Raw genomic sequence first — 23241 nt, forward strand, 5'->3', positions numbered from 1 at the left:
AAGAGGATGCTATTGCTATTTATTTTATTCTCTTCCCTATCATCAAAATCTCATTTTTACTATGTATTGTTTTCATAATAATTGAAAAAAATTTTGTTTAATGTTTATTTATTTTTGCGAGAGAGAGACAGGGAGAAAGTGCAAGTAGGGGAGGGACAGAAAGAAAGGAGGAAAGAGAGAATCACAAACAGGCTCTGAGCTATCAGCACAGAGCCTGATGAAGGGCTCAAACTCACAAACCGTGAAATCATGACGTGAGTGGAAATCAAGAGTCAGACACTTAACTGACTAAGCCACCCAGGCACCCCTAATTGAAAAATATTTATACACAAAAATCTTCACTGAAGCATTGGTTACAATAAACAAAATTAGAAACAATCTTAATATCTATATAAAGTTGAGTGGGTAAATAAATTATGGTTATCAAGATAATGATGTACTATTTGAGTGCTTAACCCAGATTTCAGAGAAATCCTCAGTGGTTTGGGGAAAAACTCATTATGTGAAGTTAACACATTTTCATAAGAGTATTTATGATGAATTACCACTGCATTGTACGCTTATTTTTCTACTTTTCTATTTTTATCACTTCTCCACAAATAATATACTTCTTTAAAAAGTGTAGAAAAAAGCTAAATGATATTACTGAAAATAACATAATTTAGTTGTTACTACAAATATAAGGGGCCATAAAATGAAAAATGACCTCAATAGCTCACCATTTGAGATTTTAAATAATCAGTATTTTAATCTTTTAAGACTGTAGGGCTTACACTGATAATCCTACAGTTTTCTAAAGAGAGCAGGTAATCTAAACTGTGCCAAAGAAACATTGCCAATCTTTGAACTTGAAACCCAATGTCAGGGAGGGGGGGAGGGACCTATATTGTAGCCATAATTTATTTTAGTCTTTCCTAAGAAGAGAAGAATCCATTCTTAAGAATATAAAGAAAGTGTTTCAGATATTTCCTAATGTTCTACTAAACTTTGGCAAACAACTCTCTTGGAAATAGCTGCTAAACATTTCACATTAAGGACTTATTTTGACATTTGATTCTTCAGTGTTTGGAGTTCATCATGGATTTCAATCCTCAACGAAAGCATTTGGCTTAAATTCGGGTCAGCCTCTTTCCCTTCTTTAGCTCATGACTACTGCCTATTTTTAGCTTTGCTTTCTATACTATTGACTACATCTCAGGATGTGCTGTCTGTTCTCTCCTCCCATTGCAGCACACACATCCCTCAGCAAATGCTGTCATTTTACGCTAAAAACCATGGAAACTACAGACCAATTCAATAAACAACATTTAAAAATTACATATATCACAGATTTCTGATTGACCAGAAGATATATATGCCTAGGCATGTAAATATGTATATATGAACGCATATATATGTATATAATGCAAAATAAATTATTCAACTTTTTTCTTTTAAAGCATTGTAATTAATTATAATCAGTTTACAGGAAAAGAATGATTGAGATAAATTAAAAAAAAATGTTTCCTGGAGAGAACACTGATAGATACGAGAATAAAATTATTATTATTACTTTTTAAATGTTTATTTATTTTTGAGAAAGAGAGAGAGAAAGAGAGATTGCGAGTGGGGGTGCGTCAGAGAAAGAGGGAAACAGAGAATACCAAGAAGGCTCCATGCTATCAGCACAGAGCCCAACACAGGCTTGAACTCACAAACAATGAGATCATGACTTGAGCTGAAATGAAATCAAGAGTCAGACACTTAACCAACTGAGCCACCTAAGTGCCCCAAGAACAAAATTATTAAGCACATAAAATTTATTGCAAAATGTTACCCTAAAAATTATCATATCTGGCTTATGGTTGCCCTTTTATCAAAATGGCCCTGAGATCTATCTCACCTCGCCGAGCATGTTTTTCATCCTTCACGCAGACATCATTTAAGGAACCAATTGGATCACAATGGCATGGCTGGCATGGTCGTGGATAATTAGGAGACACCTAAGAAGAATATTAAAAGCCTCTTAATCATGTGTAATAAAAACACCAATAGTTTTCAATTCAGCAAATTTTAAGGACAAAATAAATTTAATAATACATAGTAATAAATTATATTGAGAAAATACATAAGAAATCATCTTTAATATATGTTTGCAATTTTTAAAATCCCTTTTTTCTAAATGGATACACAAAAGTAAAAAGAAGTACAATAAACATCCATATCCTAAACTCAGCAATTATCAAGATTTTGCCATAGGAGTTCGTTTTCATTCTTTGCTGAAGTTTTTAAAGAAAATTGCAGATAGTCTTTTAATTCCCATAGATTTCAGTCTGCATCTCTTTCGCAATCCCAGTATCATTATTATAACAAACAAAAATAACAGTATTTGCCTGATGGTCTCTAATATACATTCTGCAATAAAATCCTTCTGATAGATTTTTTTGTTTGTTTGTTCTGGGTTTTTTCTTGTGGGTTTTTTTCTTACAACATACTTCATAATTAGTAATTTCACCTCAAATTTATTTTTTAGGAAATTTTATCATGTTGATCATGATATGATTAAATAGAAATGTATATTTGGTGCTGACAAAAAGGACAATATTAAGTACTCAAATTAAACATTTGGTTTCCCGGAGAGGCAGCATAGCCACAAGGGAAACAATTTCTTTTCCTCCACAATTGAGAAATGTGAGTTCATATCTCAGTGTGGCTCTACCGGCTATGTGGCCTCTTGCAACTTATTTGCTTCTTGTGATAGGAGGATAACAATAGCAACTATAGTGATGTTATTAAACTAAAATTAAAAAGAATAACATATAAAGGATCTCATAAGATTCCTCAGATATGTTAAATATTCAATACAACTAGTTTTAATGCTAAAATATTTTAATTAAACAAACCTAGACTGTGATAATATGCTCTAATTACAGCATTTATTCTCCAGATGCAATAGGATAAAGAATAAAATAACAATTATTTGCCTATGGTATATATACTGAAATACTGTGCACATGCGCTCTGTGTATATGTGTCTCACTATATATATTATAGGTCTATTCATATAGGTGTATATATTTCACCCATAAAATATAGCATTTACATATGTATATATCTATGCTTCATTTATAAATGTAAACTTGTTTACTAATATAAATCAAAGTGTCATAACTAGAGAGTTATTTACATGCCAGATAAAATATCAATCATTTAGGACACATTTATTTATTCCCCATTATGAAGTAAGCACTATGCAAAGCACAGATAGGTAAGGCCAGGTCTTTGTCTTAAATAAGCTTACAAGAATAACAGGCTTGGAAGACACTGATTAAATACAAGGTGCCAAGTGATAAAATAGACATACAGAGCATTGTGGCACAAAAGAGGAGGGAGCAATAACACAAAGAAGTCAACAACGTTTCACAGAAGTGACATTTAGACTGAAGCTTGAAGTATGAGTAGAAATTCTAGAGTAGACTTGGGAGAAGGGCTTTTTCCCAAGGAAAACAAAACAAAACAAAACACTAAGACATGAAAACAAAATATAAAACAAAAACAAAAACCCTCTGTGGACAAAAAATTTCTTTTGAATAAGATCTTGGCTGTTATAAATGTGGTTTATGATTTTAATGATGAACTTGAGTAAATAAAAGACTCCTAATTTATTATCACTCTTTGTGGTAATTGGAGAAATCTGCTTGAATCCGATTGCTGACAAGGAATCCTACCAACATATGAGATTCTGTAAATATATCTACTTTACACGTGATTTTTAATTTAATTACAGTAATAATTCAGATTACTAATTAGTTATCTAAGTAAACATTACATTATATTTAACTATTAAATATGTGTATTTAGTAAATAAACCTTAAATGAGATTTTAGGACAATCATTTTTAAAAAATTGTAGAGATGTTATTTAGCTGTAAAACCCATGCAAAAAAAAAAAATAAAACCAAAAACCTGTGTCCTATATCTTTATAAAAGACAAATAGACTTCTACCCAAATATTAGGCTTTTTAGAGAATGGAGTTTTTTAACATATGCAGTAGCATAAGTATTTTTATAAGTATTAAAATACCATAATCTAGGCTCAGATTCACTTAACTAACTTGTAATAAAAACTTGAAGCTGGGGGAGAGGGGAAAGTGGGTGATGGGCATCAAGGAGGACACCTGCTGGGATGAGCACTGGGTGTTGTATGGAAAGCAATTTGACAATAAATTATATTTCATATTAAAAAAACAAAACAAAAACAAAAACCTTGAAGTTTCCACAGTGGATAACGGCAGACTGTCTTGTGTGGTCCAATGTATTCTCAGATAACAAATATTAATTCCAGACAAAATGTAAAAGTAAAATATTTGAGGTCCTGGGAAATTAATCAAAAGCAGGCAGAACTTGGAAGAATTTGAGGTTTGAAAGAAAAAAAAACATATTAGCTGAGATCTATGCTCAGAGATGGGGAGCAAAATCTGCATACCAACATTCCTCAAAGGCTTAAGTGATCCCTTACTCATACATCCATTCAGGAGACTCCAACAACACTCCTCAAAGGCTTAAGTGATCCCTTAATCATACATCCATTCAAGAGACTCCAACAAGTCCAGCGGAAAGTAACCGCTGGAAAGCTCAATGATGTGCATGAGTTTTTAGGTCTGCATACCATAAAGGAAACAGACATTGGAGTTGTCAACCAGGTTAGGAAGATTAGATAACCACCTTGAGCTTTCGGTTCATCTGCCATATCACGGTGTAAAAGTAAATCTCTACAATTTCTTAGCAACCAGTCAGTGTGTTTACTACCAATTAGAACCAAATTCAGAAATCTTCAGAGGAAGATAATAGAATCATGTCTCTACATTGTATCATCCAAAATGTCTTGTGCAAATCATAAATCCCTAGACATAAGAAGAAAGAGAAGAAAGAAGAAAGTTTTTTCAAGAAAAAAAGCAGTCAATAAAAGCAGATTGTGAGGTATTGAAATTAGTTTGGAAGGACTTATATAGGTACTGTATATATGGCCAAGAACATAAAGGAAATAATGTTCATAAATAAGTGAAGCATGGAATATTTCAGCAGAGAAATGGAAACTATAAAAAAATAAGATAGAAAGCGGAGAAGTGAAATATCTCAATGAAAAATTAACCAGGTTTACTTAACAATAGATTAGTGATGTCAGGGGGTAAAGTAGTACAAATAAATAGAAATTATTCAATCTGAAGGATGAAGAAAGGAATTGTTTGTTTGTTTCATTAGCACAGCCTCAGTAACATATGGGACACAGTCAGGGAACCTGATGTGTATTGTAGTTGGAGTTTCAAAAGGAAAAGAGATAGTAGAGCTCAAATAGAGGTCTCTGTTTCTTTTCATTCTCCTTCTCTGCCTCCTCCTTCTCCCTTCTTCCTTCTAGTTCTTACACATCTTATTCTTGTTATTCTTTTTCTTAATCTTGTTCTTTTTCATCTTCTCCTTTTTCAAAAACCCTTCTTTCCTTCTCCTTCTCTTCCTTTTTTCACCCCACCTTCCCCTTCTTTTAACAAACATTTATTTTATAAAAATGTTTATTTATTTGAGAGAGTGAGTGTGTACGAACAGGGAAGGGGCAGAGAGAGAGGGAAAGAGAGAATCCTAAGCAGGTTCTCTACTGTCAGTGTAGAGACTAACATGGGGCTCAAACTCACGCTCCTTGAGATCATGACCTGAGCTGAAATTAAGAGACAGATCCTTAACCTACTGAGCCACCCAGTCACCCCCTAACAAACATTTGAAATGTAAAAAACATTCTTTGCTTGTAGGACATGGAAAAATTGTCCATGGGCCAAATTTAATCTAGGGTCCACAGTTTGCCAATACATGAACTAACTACTAAAATGCGAATATAAAGAAAATGCCTTGAATTCAGAGAATTAAAGACACAATATACACACTGACATAAAGATTGCAAAAGAAGGGAGAGATTTATATACATAAACATGATTGTTTATGTGTATACTTTTAAATAATCTGGTTTAAACTACCAGACTAATAAAGGAAACTTAGATATAAGATATAAACCAATATTTGAAAATCTTGCTAATAACATTCAATAATTTTATAATTATTTTTATAATAATACATAAATATACTGAGATTTAACAAAATACATCCAAGTTCTCTATACTGTAAACACTGCTGTGAATAATTTTAAAACATTTTAACAAGTCAAAAGATATACTATATTCATTGATTACAAGACTCAATATTGTTACTGTTAGTTCTTCCATATTTGTATTTACATTCTATACAACAATCCCAGCTAACATTTCTGTATTGACAGGTTCATTCTAAAATTGTATGGGGAAAAAATTTTACGGGAATATATAGAAACTATTATGTCCAAAACAATCCTCAAAAGGAAGAATAAAGTTGGTGTATGTACATTTCTGATTTCTAGATTCATTAAAGCTAAAGTAATTGAGATAGTGTGCTATTAACACCAGGATGGACATATAAATTCATGAGACAGAACTAGAGCTCTAGAAATTGACCCACAGTAATTTATTCACATGATCAAACCACATGATTTGCAACAAATGTCTCAAAGCAATTTAAAGGAGAAAAAGAAGTTTAAAAATAAAGGTTCTGAGGGGCGCCTGGGTGGCGCAGTCGGTTAAGCGTCCGACTTCAGCCAGGTCACGATCTCGCGGTCCGTGAGTTTGAGCCCCGCGTCGGGCTCTGGGCTGACAGCTCAGAGCCTGGGGCCTGTTTCAGATTCTGTGTCTCCCTCTCTCTCTGCCCCTCCCCCGTTCATGCTCTGTCTCTCTCTGTCTCAAAAATAAATAAACGTTAAAAAAAATTTTTTTTTAAAAATAAAGGTTCTGAAACAACAGTTTAACCATGTAGATCCCAATCATTATTTTATGTCACACTCAAATATTTGCTTGAGATGGGCCATAGATCTAAAAGCTAAAATTGTAAAGTTTCTAGAATTAAAAAACAAAAACAAAAACAAACATATCTTGGCTTAAAGGAATACTTCGTAACAGAAAATCTAGGAATAGCCAATAAGCACTTAATCTGAAAATTAAATACAAAATAGGATCTGCTGTAAATTCGTAAGAGAAGATCTGTGATAGCACAAAGCATCAATGGGAATGATTTAGTGATTGCCAAATACCTACTTGCCACACTCACTGTGTCCACTAGAATAGCTACTTCATAAAGATAGTCAACACCAAATATTAGAGATGATATAGAATAACTAGAGCTCACAGACATTTTTGGTGACCATGTAAAATACTGTTACTAATTTGGTAAAATGTTAGCAGTTTCTTACAAAATCAAACCTAAAAATATCCTCTAAAGCAAGTATTCTAGTCCTAAATGTTTATGCAAGCAAGGTAAATCAAACAGGACCCAAAAAGACTTACATAAAATATGTCTTTCTGTGAATAGGTTTTATTTCCTTTAAGCAGCGTTTTGTAGGGGCTAGCCAAAAACTGAAAATGACACTAAGAGCCACAAACGGAATGGATTAAAAATTGCAGTACATTCATGCAAAAAAATACTCATCAGAGTCAGTGATTTTTTTCTAAAAAAGAACTATCGATGCACACACACTACAGATAAGTCTTTAAATGTTATACTGAGGGAAAGAAGGAACACAAAATAGTATGTAGTTTATTTCAAATTATGAAATTCACTACGAGGCAAAACTCAATTATGTTTTAAAAATCAAAACAGAGTTTGCCAAGGAGTGAGGATTGACTGGAATGGGGTACAATGGAACTTTCCAGAAAGATGGAAATGTTTTATATCATGGTTTCCCTTTTGACACATTCCTAGTCACCTCTTAGAACTTGCAGTCCAACTGTTCAAAGAAGTTTTCAAAATTATTTTTCTGTATGATACACCTCTGTATGAAAAAGCCAGAAATAACACTTCATGAAAGAAAAAGTGTGCTTTACCCCTTTGGGTCTGAAGAAGCCATCAATGCATGTCTCACAGTTTATACCAGCAGTATTTTGGGTACAATTCACGCACACACCCCCTCCAATGTACTTTCCATGTATATTTAAACTCAGATTTCTTCTGGCAACATTTTCATCATAATAGCATTCTTCAGCTTTCCCATGACAATTGCATGCTGCATTAGAGAAAAATAAATTTATAAACATTAATTTCAGGTTTCAGATGTATTCAAAAATCATTTGCCGTTACATAATAGATTTTTATTCTCAATGAGAAATTATATCGTGTGTATATATGTGTCTATCTATCTATCTATCTATCTATCATCAGTACAAAAGTATGTAGAAAGTTTTTGGATTTACTGAATATATTAATAAATTCACATTTTAATGGAACATGAAATAACTAAAACATATAAATTAAGCTGAATCATATGAAACTGCCAATATTTGACTGACTGTATCTTACAAAACTAAAATTTCATATGGTTAAACCCACAATTTCCTATTATGTTAAACAATGAATTATTGAACTGTGGTAGTGAATTGTTAATATCCAGGTAATCTGTACTGGTTAATTATTATATGTGAATCTCCAGGTGCTAGATCCTATGGGTAAAAAAGGGCACTTAGGACTCCTATTGTTCCTTTTTTGTACTTCTAATAATACCTAAAACTTGGGGGTTTTATATGCTATGTTCTGTTCTAAGTGTCTTATATTTATTACCACTGATTTTAATTCTCAAAATAGCTTTATGAGTTAGGGACTTATATTAACCACTTTTCATTTATTAGGAACTGAGACAAAGAGAAGTGAAATAATTATAAAAGGTAACCAAATCAGGGGTGCCTGGTAGACCACGTGACTCTTGATCTGGTGGTTGGGAGTTTGAGCCCTGCATTGGGTGTGGAGATTACTTAAAAATAAAATCTTAAAAAAAAAAAAAAGGTAACCCAATCAGTCCTGTTAACCCCACTCTGAAGTCAGGCTCCAAGTTCACAGGGCTAACCACTGGCACAAATCCTTTTCTTATATCTGATAAGAGATATAAAGTATATGGTAAGTGCCAAGTAATCAGGACTAAATGTGAGCTGGTTTGCTTAGTGGCTGAGATCACACGGTCTTGCACCAGTCTTGGATCTCTAGTACTTAGTACTCATGTAATGTAGGGAACTTCTTAATTTCACAATGGCTCAGTTTCCATAAACACAGAGAGGTCAATAGTAAATACCAGACAGGGATATTTAAAAGCATTAAGTGAGAAAATGCCTGTCGAATCATTAGCATAATGCCTTGTAAATAAGTTCTTAATTGATTTTCCTGCCCACCCCCCTCCCTTTGATCCTCCTCATCTTCAGCATAGGAGTTCAGAAACGTGAAAAAATTGCTCCCTCAGAAAGACTGGGTAAGGCTTTATAAGATGGGTAAAATTTATTTTAGGATGTGAACTAGGGAAAAAGATATCTTATGCAGAATCTCCTTCCTCAGATCCTGAATTTCTTTGGTGTTCCTGCATGGATTTCCACATATATGTGTGTTTGGTGGGATGGGGGGGGGGCAGTATATGTGTGTATGCAGGCTCATGTGTGGGGCACATAACTCAATCCTTTATTTTTTTTTCCACACGGGAAACATTTATATACTGTTCTGAACTATTTCCAAATTTTACTAACACTAAATACCATAGCTCTTTCTCTATTAGCATGTTTCCCCAAGGCTGCACAGGATACTTCTTGAATGGGATGCTTATCAGATCCCTATTAATGGGCAGTTACACTGTTTCCAGATTTCTCTGTGATAAGTAACACTGAGTACATCCTGGGAGAACAAAGAAGTCAGGGAGAAGTGGGGGGTTCTGTGTCAGACTGCTTCCCATTTGCCAGTTGAGTGACTCTGAAGAGAAAATTGAAATCTTGGTGTTATTTTAGTGCTTCCCTCTTAGGGTTGTTGTGATAAAGCAAAACACCTGTTGGAATGCCTGAGCCATAGACTACATCTATAGACTAAGTGCCTACAAGTATCATTTCTAGGCCAATTTTAACTTCAATTAACTTGAAAAATGTCCCTCCAAAAATGCTGCCAAATTACTCTCTGTTCAACATACATGATAAACTGTTTAACCATAGCCTTACCAACACTACGTACAATCAACCCTCTTAGATCAGTTCCTGGACATAGCAAACATTTGAGTATTTGTTGAGCGAATAAATGAACACTTTGATGAGTTAAAAAGAGTATTTTCATTGTTTTAATTGGTACTTCTTTAATTATGAATAAGTGGGATAACCTCTGTAGGGTTATAAGTCTTTTCTTTTCCTGAGGAATCCCTGTTCTAATCTTTGCCCATTTTTAACCGCTGTATTGAATTTTCTTCTTTCTTATTCTATAGAAGCTGTCTTAATATGGTAAGAATATTATATCCTTTTCATGTTTGTAGCAAATACCTTCCCCAGTCTGTTGACTCTTGATTTAGAACAGAGTTTTCTTGCCATACTGGTGGAAAGTTTTCAAACTTTATTATAGGGAACCTATAGTCATAAATATAAATCACTAGGCATTATAAGCAGTTTTATATCTTTCAGACAATACACAAGAATTCTTACAAATCCTGTTGTAACAATATATTGGAAGAAACGGTCAAGATTCTGCTTCCAGTGTAAGTAGAGGGAAATATGGAGGAATGTAAATCCATTCTCACGTCATTTAGATTTAGCATTTATAAACATGAGCCAGTGTAGGTAAAACACTGATGTTTGGGAGTCCTGCTTTTCACATGCCATGCAGCAAGGGCCCTCTGCCTACAGCCCTGGTTGCTGTTTAAATGGCCCCCCACCAGTGCAGCTCCCCATTTATAGCCTCAGAGAATGCGGATAGTACCTACTCATAAAGAGCAATTTTTCACTCTGCCATCAGCAGTTTGCTATTTCACAGAACGTCAAAGACACGTGATGGAAACAGTCTTTAGCTCAGGGTTAGCAATGGAAGAAATATTCTTTGCTCTCTAAAGATATATCCTGCTTCAAATGAGCCAGATTGATGAAAATCCAAATCAAACTCAAATGAATTAGTAGGTAATTATTCATCTTTTAGAAGGATTTGTCATGTTACCGAAGGATTTTTCTGCATATTAAGGTGATTGGAGCACGGTTCAACTTTGAAAAGAAAATTTTTCATACCAGCTTTTAGGAACGCACATATTACCAAAAACACAGTATCTATGCGAGGTTTTGTGATTTGGACTCCTATTGTTAATTTGTGGGGAAAAAAGAGAAACATTCTTTTAAGCTTGGAAATACCACCTCCCATCTGTCCCACAAGAAAAAGGTTATTGTTTCAGACAGCCACTATTTAAAAAATGTAACAAGCGGCAATCTGCTTTTGTGTTGCTTTGTCCATCCCTGCTGCTACCAAATTTAAGCTACACTTTTTGTTTTCTTGTTTAAACATATATACACAAGTGGGGAGGGGTAAAGGATTTTACAGAACCATCTAACATTATGTAGTTATAACTGTGCCAGAGAATGTCAGGGGCAACAGGAAGAATCCCTCTCCCGTGCTACCCTTTCTTGTGATTGCTTTTATTCCACCAACAGAAGAGGAACATGATTAAATTTAAAGAAGTTTGAGACTATGAGTGGTATTTCACTTAAATTCACTCTTAGGGATGAATGTCCGCTCTCATCGGGAGAAGATGTGGAGAATCCGAGGGACTGTCAAGGAATGGGGGAGGGGATACATGAAGTAAACAATGGCTGGGCCACAGGATGCCCCTTTTACCACAGTGGGTGGTGGTGGCACATTTCTGCAGATATAATTCAGTAAAGATGGGTGATTTCTAAACCAAAATATCTTCACAAGCAGGGCGACACAAATCAAAATGCAAAAAAAGGCGAGTACAGAAAATGGAGGGACTCAAGACATGGATAGTATATGCAGAATCTTAAAATTTTATGGTTAGGGAATTTTATGATTAAAGTTTACTATGATTCAATAGTTTTAAGGACCTACTATGTCTGATACATGATACATTATGGTAAAGTTTTTTTTTTTTCTATAAAAATACAAAGTTGGTGTTAGCTTAAAGGTCTACCAAGCCTGTTAGGGGGGCGTTGTATACCTATGGAACTGAAAACGTGGTTAGGGCTCACTAAGATATTAATATTTGAATTCAATTGAATTGGGCTTCATGGATGGTTTAGATTTATAGCTCAGCACAAGTCTTTGTTTTTAGGTCCCATCTTGGCCTGTGCAGATTTCCAGAAACACAGGTTTCTCTAGCATCACTGTCACGGGCCAGTTGGCAGTATTAGGCTAAAAGTCATGTGTTACAGTTCTTGGGTATTTCCCTTCTGAATAAAACCTAGACATACGGGTTACCTTCAAAAATGATAATATTAAAGTATTAATGAATATTTGTTGACACATGTTTGCACAGCCAGTTTTACTATTTTTCATTACTGGCTTTTTTCTTGGTTGTCACTGTCCCATAATTGCTACAGCATAGTTTATGCTAATGATTATCACTGGTGCCATTTCTAATTCTAGTATTTTATACTGTTACTAATGAGAACCCATACATTTAAAATATTTATTATTACTATTAAAATAAATATTCTATTTCTATGAATTTGTTTCCTTGTCTTCTCTGTTACCTTTTATTCTCATATTCTTCCCAGCTACTGCACCCAAATATCACACTTTAAGAGGTGTAACTAATGAACCAGAGTGGTTTCGTTTTGTTTTGTTTTGTTTTTTAGGTAATAATATAGGTCTAACCAGTAAGGTATAATCTCTCCCCTTTGGTTTTTCTCCATTTACTAGATGATTGGTATTCAAAAGCTATTTACTAGGGCGGGGAGCTACAAAGGAAGAAGGCAGAAAAAGCTGGAGCTATACTGGTTCCAGAATCATTTTGTAAACATATAAACACATTTAGAAAACTAGTCCCCATAGACTGTAGGTTTTGCTGACTGCTTATTTGCATTTTGAGGAGTGTGTGTGTGTGTGTGTGTGTGTTTGCGTGTGTGTATGTGTATTTTTGTATGTATGTGTGTGTGTGTGTGTGTACATAGTTGACCCTTGAACAATATGGATTTGAACTGCACGGGTCTACTTATATGTGTATTTTTTTCAGTTAAATATATTGGAATTTTTTTTTTGGAAATTTGTGACAATTTGAAAATATTCACAAATGAGCCATATAGCCTAGAAATAAAAAAAAAATTAAGAACAGGTTAGATAATATTGTAAGAATGGAGTATATAATACATATACCATACCAAATATGTGTTAATTGTGTTATTGGTAAGGTTTCTTATCAAGTAGGCTATTCATGATTAAGTTTCTGGAGATTCAGTTATACAACAATTTTTGTTTGTGTGGGGTGTCAGCTTCCTAACCTCCACATTGTTCAAGGTCAATCATGGAGGGGTATGTATATGTGTGTGGATAAGCTAGAGATCTATCCTGATGATGGTAAGTGTACACTATGCTTTTACTATGCTTTTATCTATTTCTCATTATGTCCACACAGTGGTAAAGTCATAGGCATTTGGTAAGTTTCATCAAATTAAAAAAAAACAAACAAACAAAAACTGAGGAACTAAAACAGCAGGGTAAAGGAGCCTACCAGCTATTGCCCTAGATAAAACATCTAAACTGGAAACAGGCACTTACCTAAAATCACCACATGTTTACATTACCTGCATACCAGAAAAGGAAGAACCACATAAATTGCTGAATTCTCAGGAACATACCTTCGCATTCAGTTTTAGTCAGAAAAGTGCCAGCTCTCCAAGGTTTCTGATGGAATCCTGGACAGCACTGATCACAGCTATCCCCACATGTATTATGCTCACATTCACAGCGGGATTTCTGGTCAGAAATTGGGGGCAAAGCATAATTTTAATAATTTTGAGAGCCATAAATGAAGGGTTTTTCCCAAAAGATAGAAAGAAGAGAAAAGAAAACTTTGAGACCATGTACCAAAATGTGAAACTCCTGTCAGTCTGGAAAGAGGTGCCAGACTTGGGAGTGGATATATTTGATCAACACCAGCCTAAGGAGGTTCAGGCTAGTACTGGAATCACTGGGCTCAGGTTTAGAAGAGAGCAGAGAGGCCCAATTGAGAATGGTCTTGAAGACTAAAACCCCTTCTATGATCCCTGAGATCTACAGGTTTTCTGGTTTGGGATGCAAAGTACTGTTAACATTTGGGGGGTGTGGGAAGAGGAGAATAGGTTCATAGGCATCAAAGGGCATCATAGAAATCTAATGTCCCAGGACTGAATCTCCTTCCTGTGTGTGTTCTGAGTACAGTCTCAATTCATCATTGGAACTGGTCCTGTAAGGCTGCCTTGTGGGCTCACACAGCTTGGGAAACACTGCCCATCAGTTCACATGATCGACAACACCCACACCTGCAGAAAAGCCGTACCACAACCTTGCCAGAAAAATATGCCAGGGCATTTGAACCTTCCCTAGCAAGTAACACTATGATGCAGTAGAAAACCAGCTTTGAGAGAAATACCATTTGTATTACAGTTTTAGAAGAAAAAAAAAAACTATACATGGGTAACTATGTTCACTGATCTTACTACTCTATATGTTTCTTCCATATAATATATACTAGATGATTTTGCATTTCGCCAGCTTATGACTGAGAAAAATAGATGTTCATTCATCTTTTGAGGTTGTACTTACTTAATACATTGGCATTAATGAAAAATCCAAGCCAAGAGCATTCTAGCATTTTCTGACCTGGCAGTTCCATCACACTCTTGAATACGTTCTTCAATCCCTCTCTGTATTGCTCCTGCCCCACCTTAGCCCCCTGTTCCACGGCCATTCATATTTACTTCCATGCACAGTTTTCATGTTTCCATTAATTTTTTTGATGAAAACCTTTAAAAGAAATGGTCTGGTTGATGATGGCAGGCGTTCTTTAAACCTAAATCATACAGCAGGCTGTCATAGCTAGAGAGGTTTCAAAATAGATAGACCAGTTTTGGAGACTTTTTGGGAAAAAAAACCTAATCTGTCTTTTGATACTGTGATGGCTGACTTCAAAGTCTATCATCCTAACTGCCGGCTCTATTTCACCCTGGCATGACTCTCTGTTACACCGCCTAAGTGGGGACCTGACTCCCATTCACAGCATCCCTGTCGGCAAAGTGTCTCATGAAGCATTTTACAGTTGAGAGTTTCATTTTGCTGAGCATCCTATAAATATACATACATTTGTCACTGGATCAAGTGGACAAGCCCTGGCATGACCGTAGCAGATGCACATCCCTCCGACCGAAATATCCTTGACCGAGTAGTAATACTGCAAAAAGCAACCCAGGGAGAAATCCTGTTAAGCTGACTGCAAGGTGTAAGTAACAAAAGGGAACATTCACTTAAAAACTTGACTTTCTGCTTTTATCTTTCGTTGGAAGCAAGAGAGAAGGACAGAGGGCTCACAAAAGGTATCAAGTAACTGTTATCATAGCCCAGAGAAAGAATGCCTCTCATGTATGTTTGGCGGCCATTTTTAAAATTTCTTTCCCACAGACGTACAAAGTCTATGCTGGAGTATTTATTATTTGACAGCAAGTTGTTATGCCAGGGTTGGGGGGGAGGTGGTAAGTACAATAATTCCTCATAAAAATGGGTTTATGTAGTTTTGTGAAGGAAAATCTCCTTTATTGCCATAATAGGAAACTCGGTGATCATTAGTCACATGTGGACTGTTTTACTTGACGGATTTGAAGAAACTCAACATACTTAGAGGAAATCATGCTCAGAACAAAATATGTCTTAACCACATTAAGATGAAATAGAAGGTAATGAAGTACAGGATTGATTTAACAAACTTTAAGGAGTAATTTCTATGAGTGCAACATTTGCTTTTTTCATTATTATGTTAAAACGTCCATGTGATCACTTTCTTATCTGAAATTAATATAGGTCTATGTTTTTAAAGATAATTTATAACTATACTACTAGACTATTTAAAGTTTTTAATTAATATGCATATAACATTTCATAACTGTGAGAGTATTTCACATTATCTTATAGAATCTAGGTAACTATCTCAGTGGTAGATAGTCCTACTATTCCAATCATTCACATTAAAAGAACCCAGCAAGAATAAGTAGGTAAACACAAATCTGAGTTCCCTAACTACAAATTCCATTTTTCCATTTACTTCTTTTTTTTCTTTTTCTCTTTGGTTTTGCTGTTTACATAGAGTATCCTTTATAATATTTTTGTTACTTCTATTACTTCATATACCTAGACCTTGACCTTGAAATAAAACTTGCTAGAAGTTTAGGTAATGTAAAAGTCTGCTTCTCACTAACTTCATCACTTAATAATACAGATATGAACAGGGATATTTGCTCAGAAAGCTGATACAGTACTTTTGTAGATGCTTTTAAAACTAAGAAATCTGTTTTTAAATATAAACGCATAGTGCTTCACTTTTGAGTCATGAAGAAGAGCTGAAATTCAATATCCTATTTTTATATATTTAAATTTATACGTAGTGTTTACTGAACTTGAGTGCTTTCAAAGGACTTATTTATATGTTGCATTTTACTGCACTATTTTAAAGGCTCTTGCACAATGAAGTTATAAATAATAGATGTGCCTCCCAACCCCCACTCTGCCTTCTGCAAAAGATGATAAAAGGAACATATTTATTTACATTGATTTTTTTTCTCTGTTAGATATACTGTCGGAAAAGATTAAATTTCACTTCAGAATTACTCAGTCTTCCTCACTGTATATTTTCAAGTCGTGCCAAAATTATAATTAAACATGATTTTTTAAACAAGCAAAGAATCTACACGTTGCAGAAAAATAATGATTACTTCTGCATAAGATAATTTACAATATGCTGCAATATTATGCAAGGGAAAATTGTTTCAGGTTTGGAAAGTACAGGGCACTAAAACATCCAACATGTGTTGTATGGGGATAATCAAACTTTAAAAGTTATTTCTGTGATGATGGAGTGGTGAGGTGTAAGTTAAGTAATGAGAAGAAAATATATATAAGGGGTATTCATGAACTGTGAAAAGTGCTGCTGTTCAATATTTAGTGTGCTAGTTCAGCAATTTGTAACTTGTGGCAATAGTCAGGCCTTTTAGAACTAAGTGCATCATTCTAGAACTAAGTGGTGTGTCTTACCATCTTACTTTCCCTCTACAATCCTATTTCCACCTTCACCTCCAGTCATATAGTAGATATTCTGTTAGCATGGATTTTCTTTATGGACTTAGAGCTGAATTGGTAATAATGTCCTAGTTGTGTAGCCACCTATAAGGAGTGCGACATAAACCAGTGAATGTGGTGAGGAGTAGGTAGGAGGAAACACAATTATTACTCATAGGATCTGGACTAATCATGTATGTCACAATCCACACATTCCAGCTTAACACTGGAAAACAGCCTTTCTGTGAGCTCCTGTTTTCAAAGAGCTATTAAAAGGGATGCCGTCATTTCTGTTGTTATTGTTTTTTTTCTGATGTTCTATTTATAAAAGAAAATAAAACAGTGTAAACAATCTGTTTTCCCCTACAGTAGTGTTTTTTTTAAACTATAGCTTGTGACTCAATGAAACATAAAGTTAAATTATTTGAATGGGCAAAATGGTCCACAGAACAGCAACACTCACATCACCTAAGAACTTGCTAGAATTATTCTTTCTCAACTCTGCCCTAGACCTACTGAATCAGAATCTGCATTTCCATAATACCACCAGCTAATTCTATTCATATTGAAGTGTCAGATATATTGTAATGTGTATGTGCATGTGCATGTGTGCGGACTAAGTTGTGATATAAAATTTAATTCTTAGTGTGGGTTGTGGCCAAAAATGTTTCAAAGCCACTGCACTTCCTACAATAGTTCCCCAGGGCCAATTATAATAGTAGAACAGATACCTAAAGTGACAAAACTAATTTAGTCTTCGAAAATAAGATTACGAACTAGGTATTATAATCTCCATTTTACAAATGAGGAAATGAAAGGTTAAAAATGTTAAGAGTTTGATAAATGTTACATATCTAATAAGTGACAGAGTTTGGATTTGAACCAAGGATGTTTATGCTGAATTTTAGTCTAGCAACAAACCACTCCTACAAATCAATATTAAAGATATCTTGTTAAATTATTTAAAAATTAATTGATTAACAGTAAAAAATATCATTTACAGGCTGCAATACGATTCCTCATCACTTACTCTTCGTGTGACAATCGGGTCAATTTCTCTTGGGTCTTTGTGAGCAAACATCATCAAGTCGGCATTCAGGGTGCGGATTCTCTGAAATCTCAGGCGAATATAGCGAGCGGAGGTGAATTCCAGCAGTTCAGGAGAAGGGTCATCGGCACTTGGTCTCCCATTGATCAAAGAGATGTGTATCTACACAATATGGGAAATGATTTAACAAGGAAAGTTACCAAAAATAAAATATCTGGCTTTTTCTGATTTTTCTCGGAAGAATAAAATTAAGCTTCACTTCTCTCAATTAGGCAGACACAGGTTCATGTTTACTCCCTGGAATCTAGTAAAGTAATTGAGGAAGTTTACGGACCTTTTAATACTTGTATAAGCAATTCATTTGTTTATATGTTAAGTGTTCTCTATATACTGTGATTCCCCATTTTCTTTTGTTCCAAGGCATGGCATCTACTTGATTTTCCTAGGATTTCCATAAAATCTTAAGTCGATCATTTTTTTCTGAAACTTATTATGTGCTAAAATTATTTCAGAATCTGGTATATAGTAGGAAACCAGAAAACTTGATTTTAAAAAAAGTTACAAAATATCGGATAAAACAGGAACCCATCAGGAACTTAAAGTAATTCTAAAATTGAAACTATCTAATTATACAGCCTTAAAATATATACAGTGAAAATCGACACATGACAAGGAAACTAGACAAATCTACAGTCACAGTGAGAGATTTCAATAGGTTGTTTTTTAATTTTTTTTAGAAATTGATAGATCAGACAGAGAAAAAATTACCAAAGATTTAACATAGCCTATGAAAAATACACTCTATGAAAATACGTTAAAACCTGGATGGAACAGTAAATTTTTTAGGAAAACAATTAGCACAATTGACACCAGAAAAAACAAAATCTAATCATATAAAAATTGGAGAAATTAGCAAAGAATACCTTCTAAAGGTGCACAAAGCCCACATTCTCTCACAGGGATCTCGGGATAGAGAATTGTAATGAGGGAAAACTAACAAAACCAAAAGTACTCCTATTGCAGATAAAAAAAAAATGATTTCCCTAATATCTGAAGAGCTTCTGTAAATCAGCAAGAATGAAAGATCAACAACTAACACAAAAACCCAAAAGATGTAAGGAACTATTCCAAGAAAAGGAAATATTACTGGCTGTTAAGCTTTCGATAAGCCAATGAACTTCACTCATAATAACAGCAGCTAATTTAAAACACAACAAAAAACTTTTCCCATTTTTTCATGTTGTTGGAACCTAAAAATACATTTAATACTCTCTGATGGCAAGACTAAAGAGATACAGGCATCCTCAAACACTTACAGGTGTGAGTGTAAATGGCACAAACCACTATGAAGGTGAATTCAGGAATAACTATCAACACTACAAAAGCCTAGAGTTTTGACCTAGAAATTCCACTTATGGGAAAATATCCTACATATATTATATATATATGTATATGGCATTTTATTGTAATAGCAAAAGACTGCAAACAATCTAATTACCATCAATAATGTACAACTGGTTAAATAAGTTCTATATCTATATAATGAATTATGTGCACCATACAAAGAAATGAAGAAACTCTCAATATACTCAAGAAGTACAGTACTTCATGTTTTCTGTACTTTGTAAATGCATTATTATTCCCTATACAATAAATCAAATAGAAATTATTCAAGAAACTTGAAATTGACTCATAGGTTTTGGACAGAAAACATACACACACACACACACACACACACACACGCACACACGCACACACACATACACACACACACACACAGGAGGCTAAGAAGACTGGGATGTGAGAAGAGTCTGTGCTGGTCTGAGGGTTGTCCCAGAACACAACAGTCTGTACAAACACTGGGAAACTGTGACTTGGGATCACCCACAGGAATTTTCATCCACTTTTGCAAGATGATAAATCATGTGTGTTAATTATGTTTTTTGACAGGGGAGGCAATGATATGTTTCCATTCCTAACATCCTGCATTTAGATAATCCCCGAGAGCTTTTACAAACTGACTGCCAATAAACTACCGAATCACTAGAAAAATAAATATAGCAAACTCTGGATGAGAAACTAATTCTGATGCCACAAAGAATAAATTCAAAATGGCTCATGAGAAAAATATGAAATGTCCTAGCTATTTGAGTCTACCTTCGATACTTAGTAGAGAATAAATTCACTTAATCAACACATTTGAGGCTGATAGAATGCAAAATCTTCCAAAACACTGAATCTCAAAATACTGAATACTCTCCCTCTAATGTAGGAAGTTCTAAAAGATTTAAGTAGGTCCTGTATATTCCACAGTTCTGGCACCTAGCAGGTGAGCCAGCAATACGTTTTAAAATTAAGTTGTCTGTGTGACTTATGAATGTTATCAATTAAGTGTAAAGAATGAATAAATAGACACATGAAGCAATGAAAATTAGTTACCCTTAGAGATTTTGGCATCCAAAAAATCACCAGTGCCCTTGAATTCATGCTTAAATTTGTATCTTATCAAACTCTTTTTATTGCTTCTAAAAGTGCTCCTTGAAATAAAAGAGAAAATCACCACATGTCCAGGATTAAAATTATTAAATTTTATTTGGTGTTAATGCTATGGGAACCATATTTGTACTGTATATGGAATCAGTCAGTTCCTCATTTAAACATACAGGAACTTTAAAAAAATGGTGCACATGCTCTCATTTAGGTTAATAAACCATATGATAGCAACATAAAGGATTCAGCAAAAGCACATTTCTCCTCACAGCTTCGGTATTTTCATCAAGCCACTCTGCCAAGAGATCTTGTGAGTATAGTTAGTCCCAAGCTGTTTCTGGGACATAAAACCAGCCAGCTGTTTGGCCATGTTGTGTGCAGCTTCCTTCTATCATTTTTTTCCCACTCTCCTTCAAAATAAATCATAATATTAGATAGGATATTTCCACTGGCACTTTGCTGTGTAATTCCAAGTCCACTGGAAAGCTTAGCATACTTCCTGATCTCCTGTGGGGCGACAACTGGAGGGTGTCTATCTTCAAAAAGATGAAAAGTGTCAGTCCTTAAGACCACCGCTGTCTTGCTGCGAGGCCGTGGGAAGCCTGTGGCAGTCTGGTATCTTCTGAAATGATTTCCATTACAGACATGTTGGAGAGTGTATGTTCATGCTGTCAGAGGAATTCATTCCAACTGAAAATATCAGCCTGATTAACAGCCGGCTTTCTAGATTTTAAAATTATACTCTTCTTTGAAATTAGTTTGCACAGATAAATAAAAATTAAAAAAAAAACCATGAGAAATATCTTTGTTTATGACCAAATGTCTAAATCAATATTATACTCTACCCATCTAAATTAATTCTGTTATTAGTGTAAGCATACTCTTTAAATCACATCTCCTTTGCAGATGGATAAGACCTCTGTGCTTTGATAGTGTTTTTGCCTTTATGATTAGAATATAACTTAAAAATAGTTTTTTTGCAGCAATTAATCAATTCTAGTATGGATACTTGTCCCTTATTATTATGTTTTTCTATTTATATTACTACAGTTGTTTTAGATTTCTGGAAGAACTACAATCCTAATATGTTCCCCAATGATACAAGTTTATTGACTGAATGGATAGGTGGGAGAATGATCGTTAAAGATGATTAATAATTATCAGAAACTTTGAAATGAGTAGTACTCTCTTCATATATTTTAAAATCCCATTTTCTTTCGTATTTTTTATTTGAGAGAGAGAGAGAGAGAGGGCAAGCAGGAGAGAGGGGGCAAATGGCGAGAGAGAGAATCTTAAGCAAGCTCCACACTCAACACAGAGCCCAATGTAGGGCTTGATCCTATGACCTTGGGATCATGACCTGAGCCAAAATCAAGAGTTGGAAACTCAACCGACTGTGCCACCCAGGTGCCCTTAAAATCCCATTTTTATTACTAGTCTGTAAGTGTGCCAATGAAATAAGTACAACTTGAGAGTGAGGTGATCCCAGGAGATAGAGCAATAAAATCCATAGGTGCTGGATGAGATTAGCTATCTATAGCTGTGGTCAAAGAATCTGTATATAAATGGGTGGCTGAGACTCGGGGGAACCTCTTAAATCCAATCATGCTTAATATAATATTTTAGAGAGGGAGAATAAGATTTCAATAACTTTGAAAAATGAGCCTAATCACTTTTATTTTGTCCTGTGAGGAAAAAAAAGGCATATATTTGGAGGAAGGGGGTAAGCTGTAGGAAGCTTAGGAAAAGGAGATATAGCAATAATTTGTCACTGTGTTCTGGCACAGAGCAAAGGCTCTGGTTCTGGCTCCAGGTGCTCAATAGAAACCCCCAAATGATCACTCGTCAGTCCTCACCATACTTGATCCGTTTGCAGCTTTTAAAACAACTGATGACTCCCATGTTTTGGACACCACACTGTCCTGGTCTTCTTCCTACCTCTCCCACTACCTTTCTCAATCTCCCTCACCGTTTCCTACCTTCTCTTCCCCCCGACTTTCTAATATTGGAGTAGTACAGTGCCCAGTCTTTGGCCACCGCTCTTCTATCCACACTTACTCGTGTGATGATCCCATCAAAGCTCACCAATTTAAATGCCATCTCTAATTGTAGGATTATATAATAATTCTATATAATATATGTATAATTATACGTACGATTAATGAAAGTAAAACACATCCCGTGGCAAAAAATACCTACGTGCATATGTACATACATACCATCTATACTGATGTCTCCCACACCTGTATCTCCAGGCCTAACCTCTACTCTGAAGGTCAGGATGCAGAATCCAACTGCCTTCTGGATATACTGATGTGGCTCCCAAATAGGTATCTCAACCTTATATCTCACACTGAGCTCCTGCTCTTCATTCCTCAATCTTCCCAACTTCACTAAATAATTTCAGCTTTTCAGCTACCCAGGACCAACAACTTGGGAGTCCCGCTTGACTGCTTTTGTTTTCTGTGTTCCGGCATCCAATTTGTCTACAATCTTCTTAGCTTTACCCTCAAAATCTATCCAGCACCCAAGCACTTGTCACCACCTCCCCTAAAGCCCTCTGGGTGT

The 23241-nt window shown here is 35.0% G+C and overlaps 1 protein-coding gene across 2 annotated transcripts in view; it reads right to left on the reverse strand.

The window, feature by feature from the left end:
* LAMA2 (laminin subunit alpha 2) overlaps window positions 1-23241 on the reverse strand; it is a 606210-nt gene that overhangs the window by 349481 nt on the left and 233488 nt on the right. For both annotated transcript variants that reach the window (XM_053222255.1, XM_053222254.1), the window contains exons 5-9: window positions 18166-18345; window positions 15172-15261; window positions 13691-13808; window positions 7931-8109; window positions 1883-1982 (exon numbers count right to left, since the gene is read on the reverse strand). In XM_053222255.1, coding sequence (XP_053078230.1) covers window positions 1883-1982; window positions 7931-8109; window positions 13691-13808; window positions 15172-15261; window positions 18166-18345 — 667 coding nt within the window. The remainder of the gene's footprint in view (window positions 1-1882; window positions 1983-7930; window positions 8110-13690; window positions 13809-15171; window positions 15262-18165; window positions 18346-23241) is intronic.

Source organism: Acinonyx jubatus, chromosome B2 (genome assembly GCF_027475565.1).
Source record: "Acinonyx jubatus isolate Ajub_Pintada_27869175 chromosome B2, VMU_Ajub_asm_v1.0, whole genome shotgun sequence".
Lineage (NCBI taxonomy): Eukaryota > Metazoa > Chordata > Mammalia > Carnivora > Felidae > Acinonyx > Acinonyx jubatus.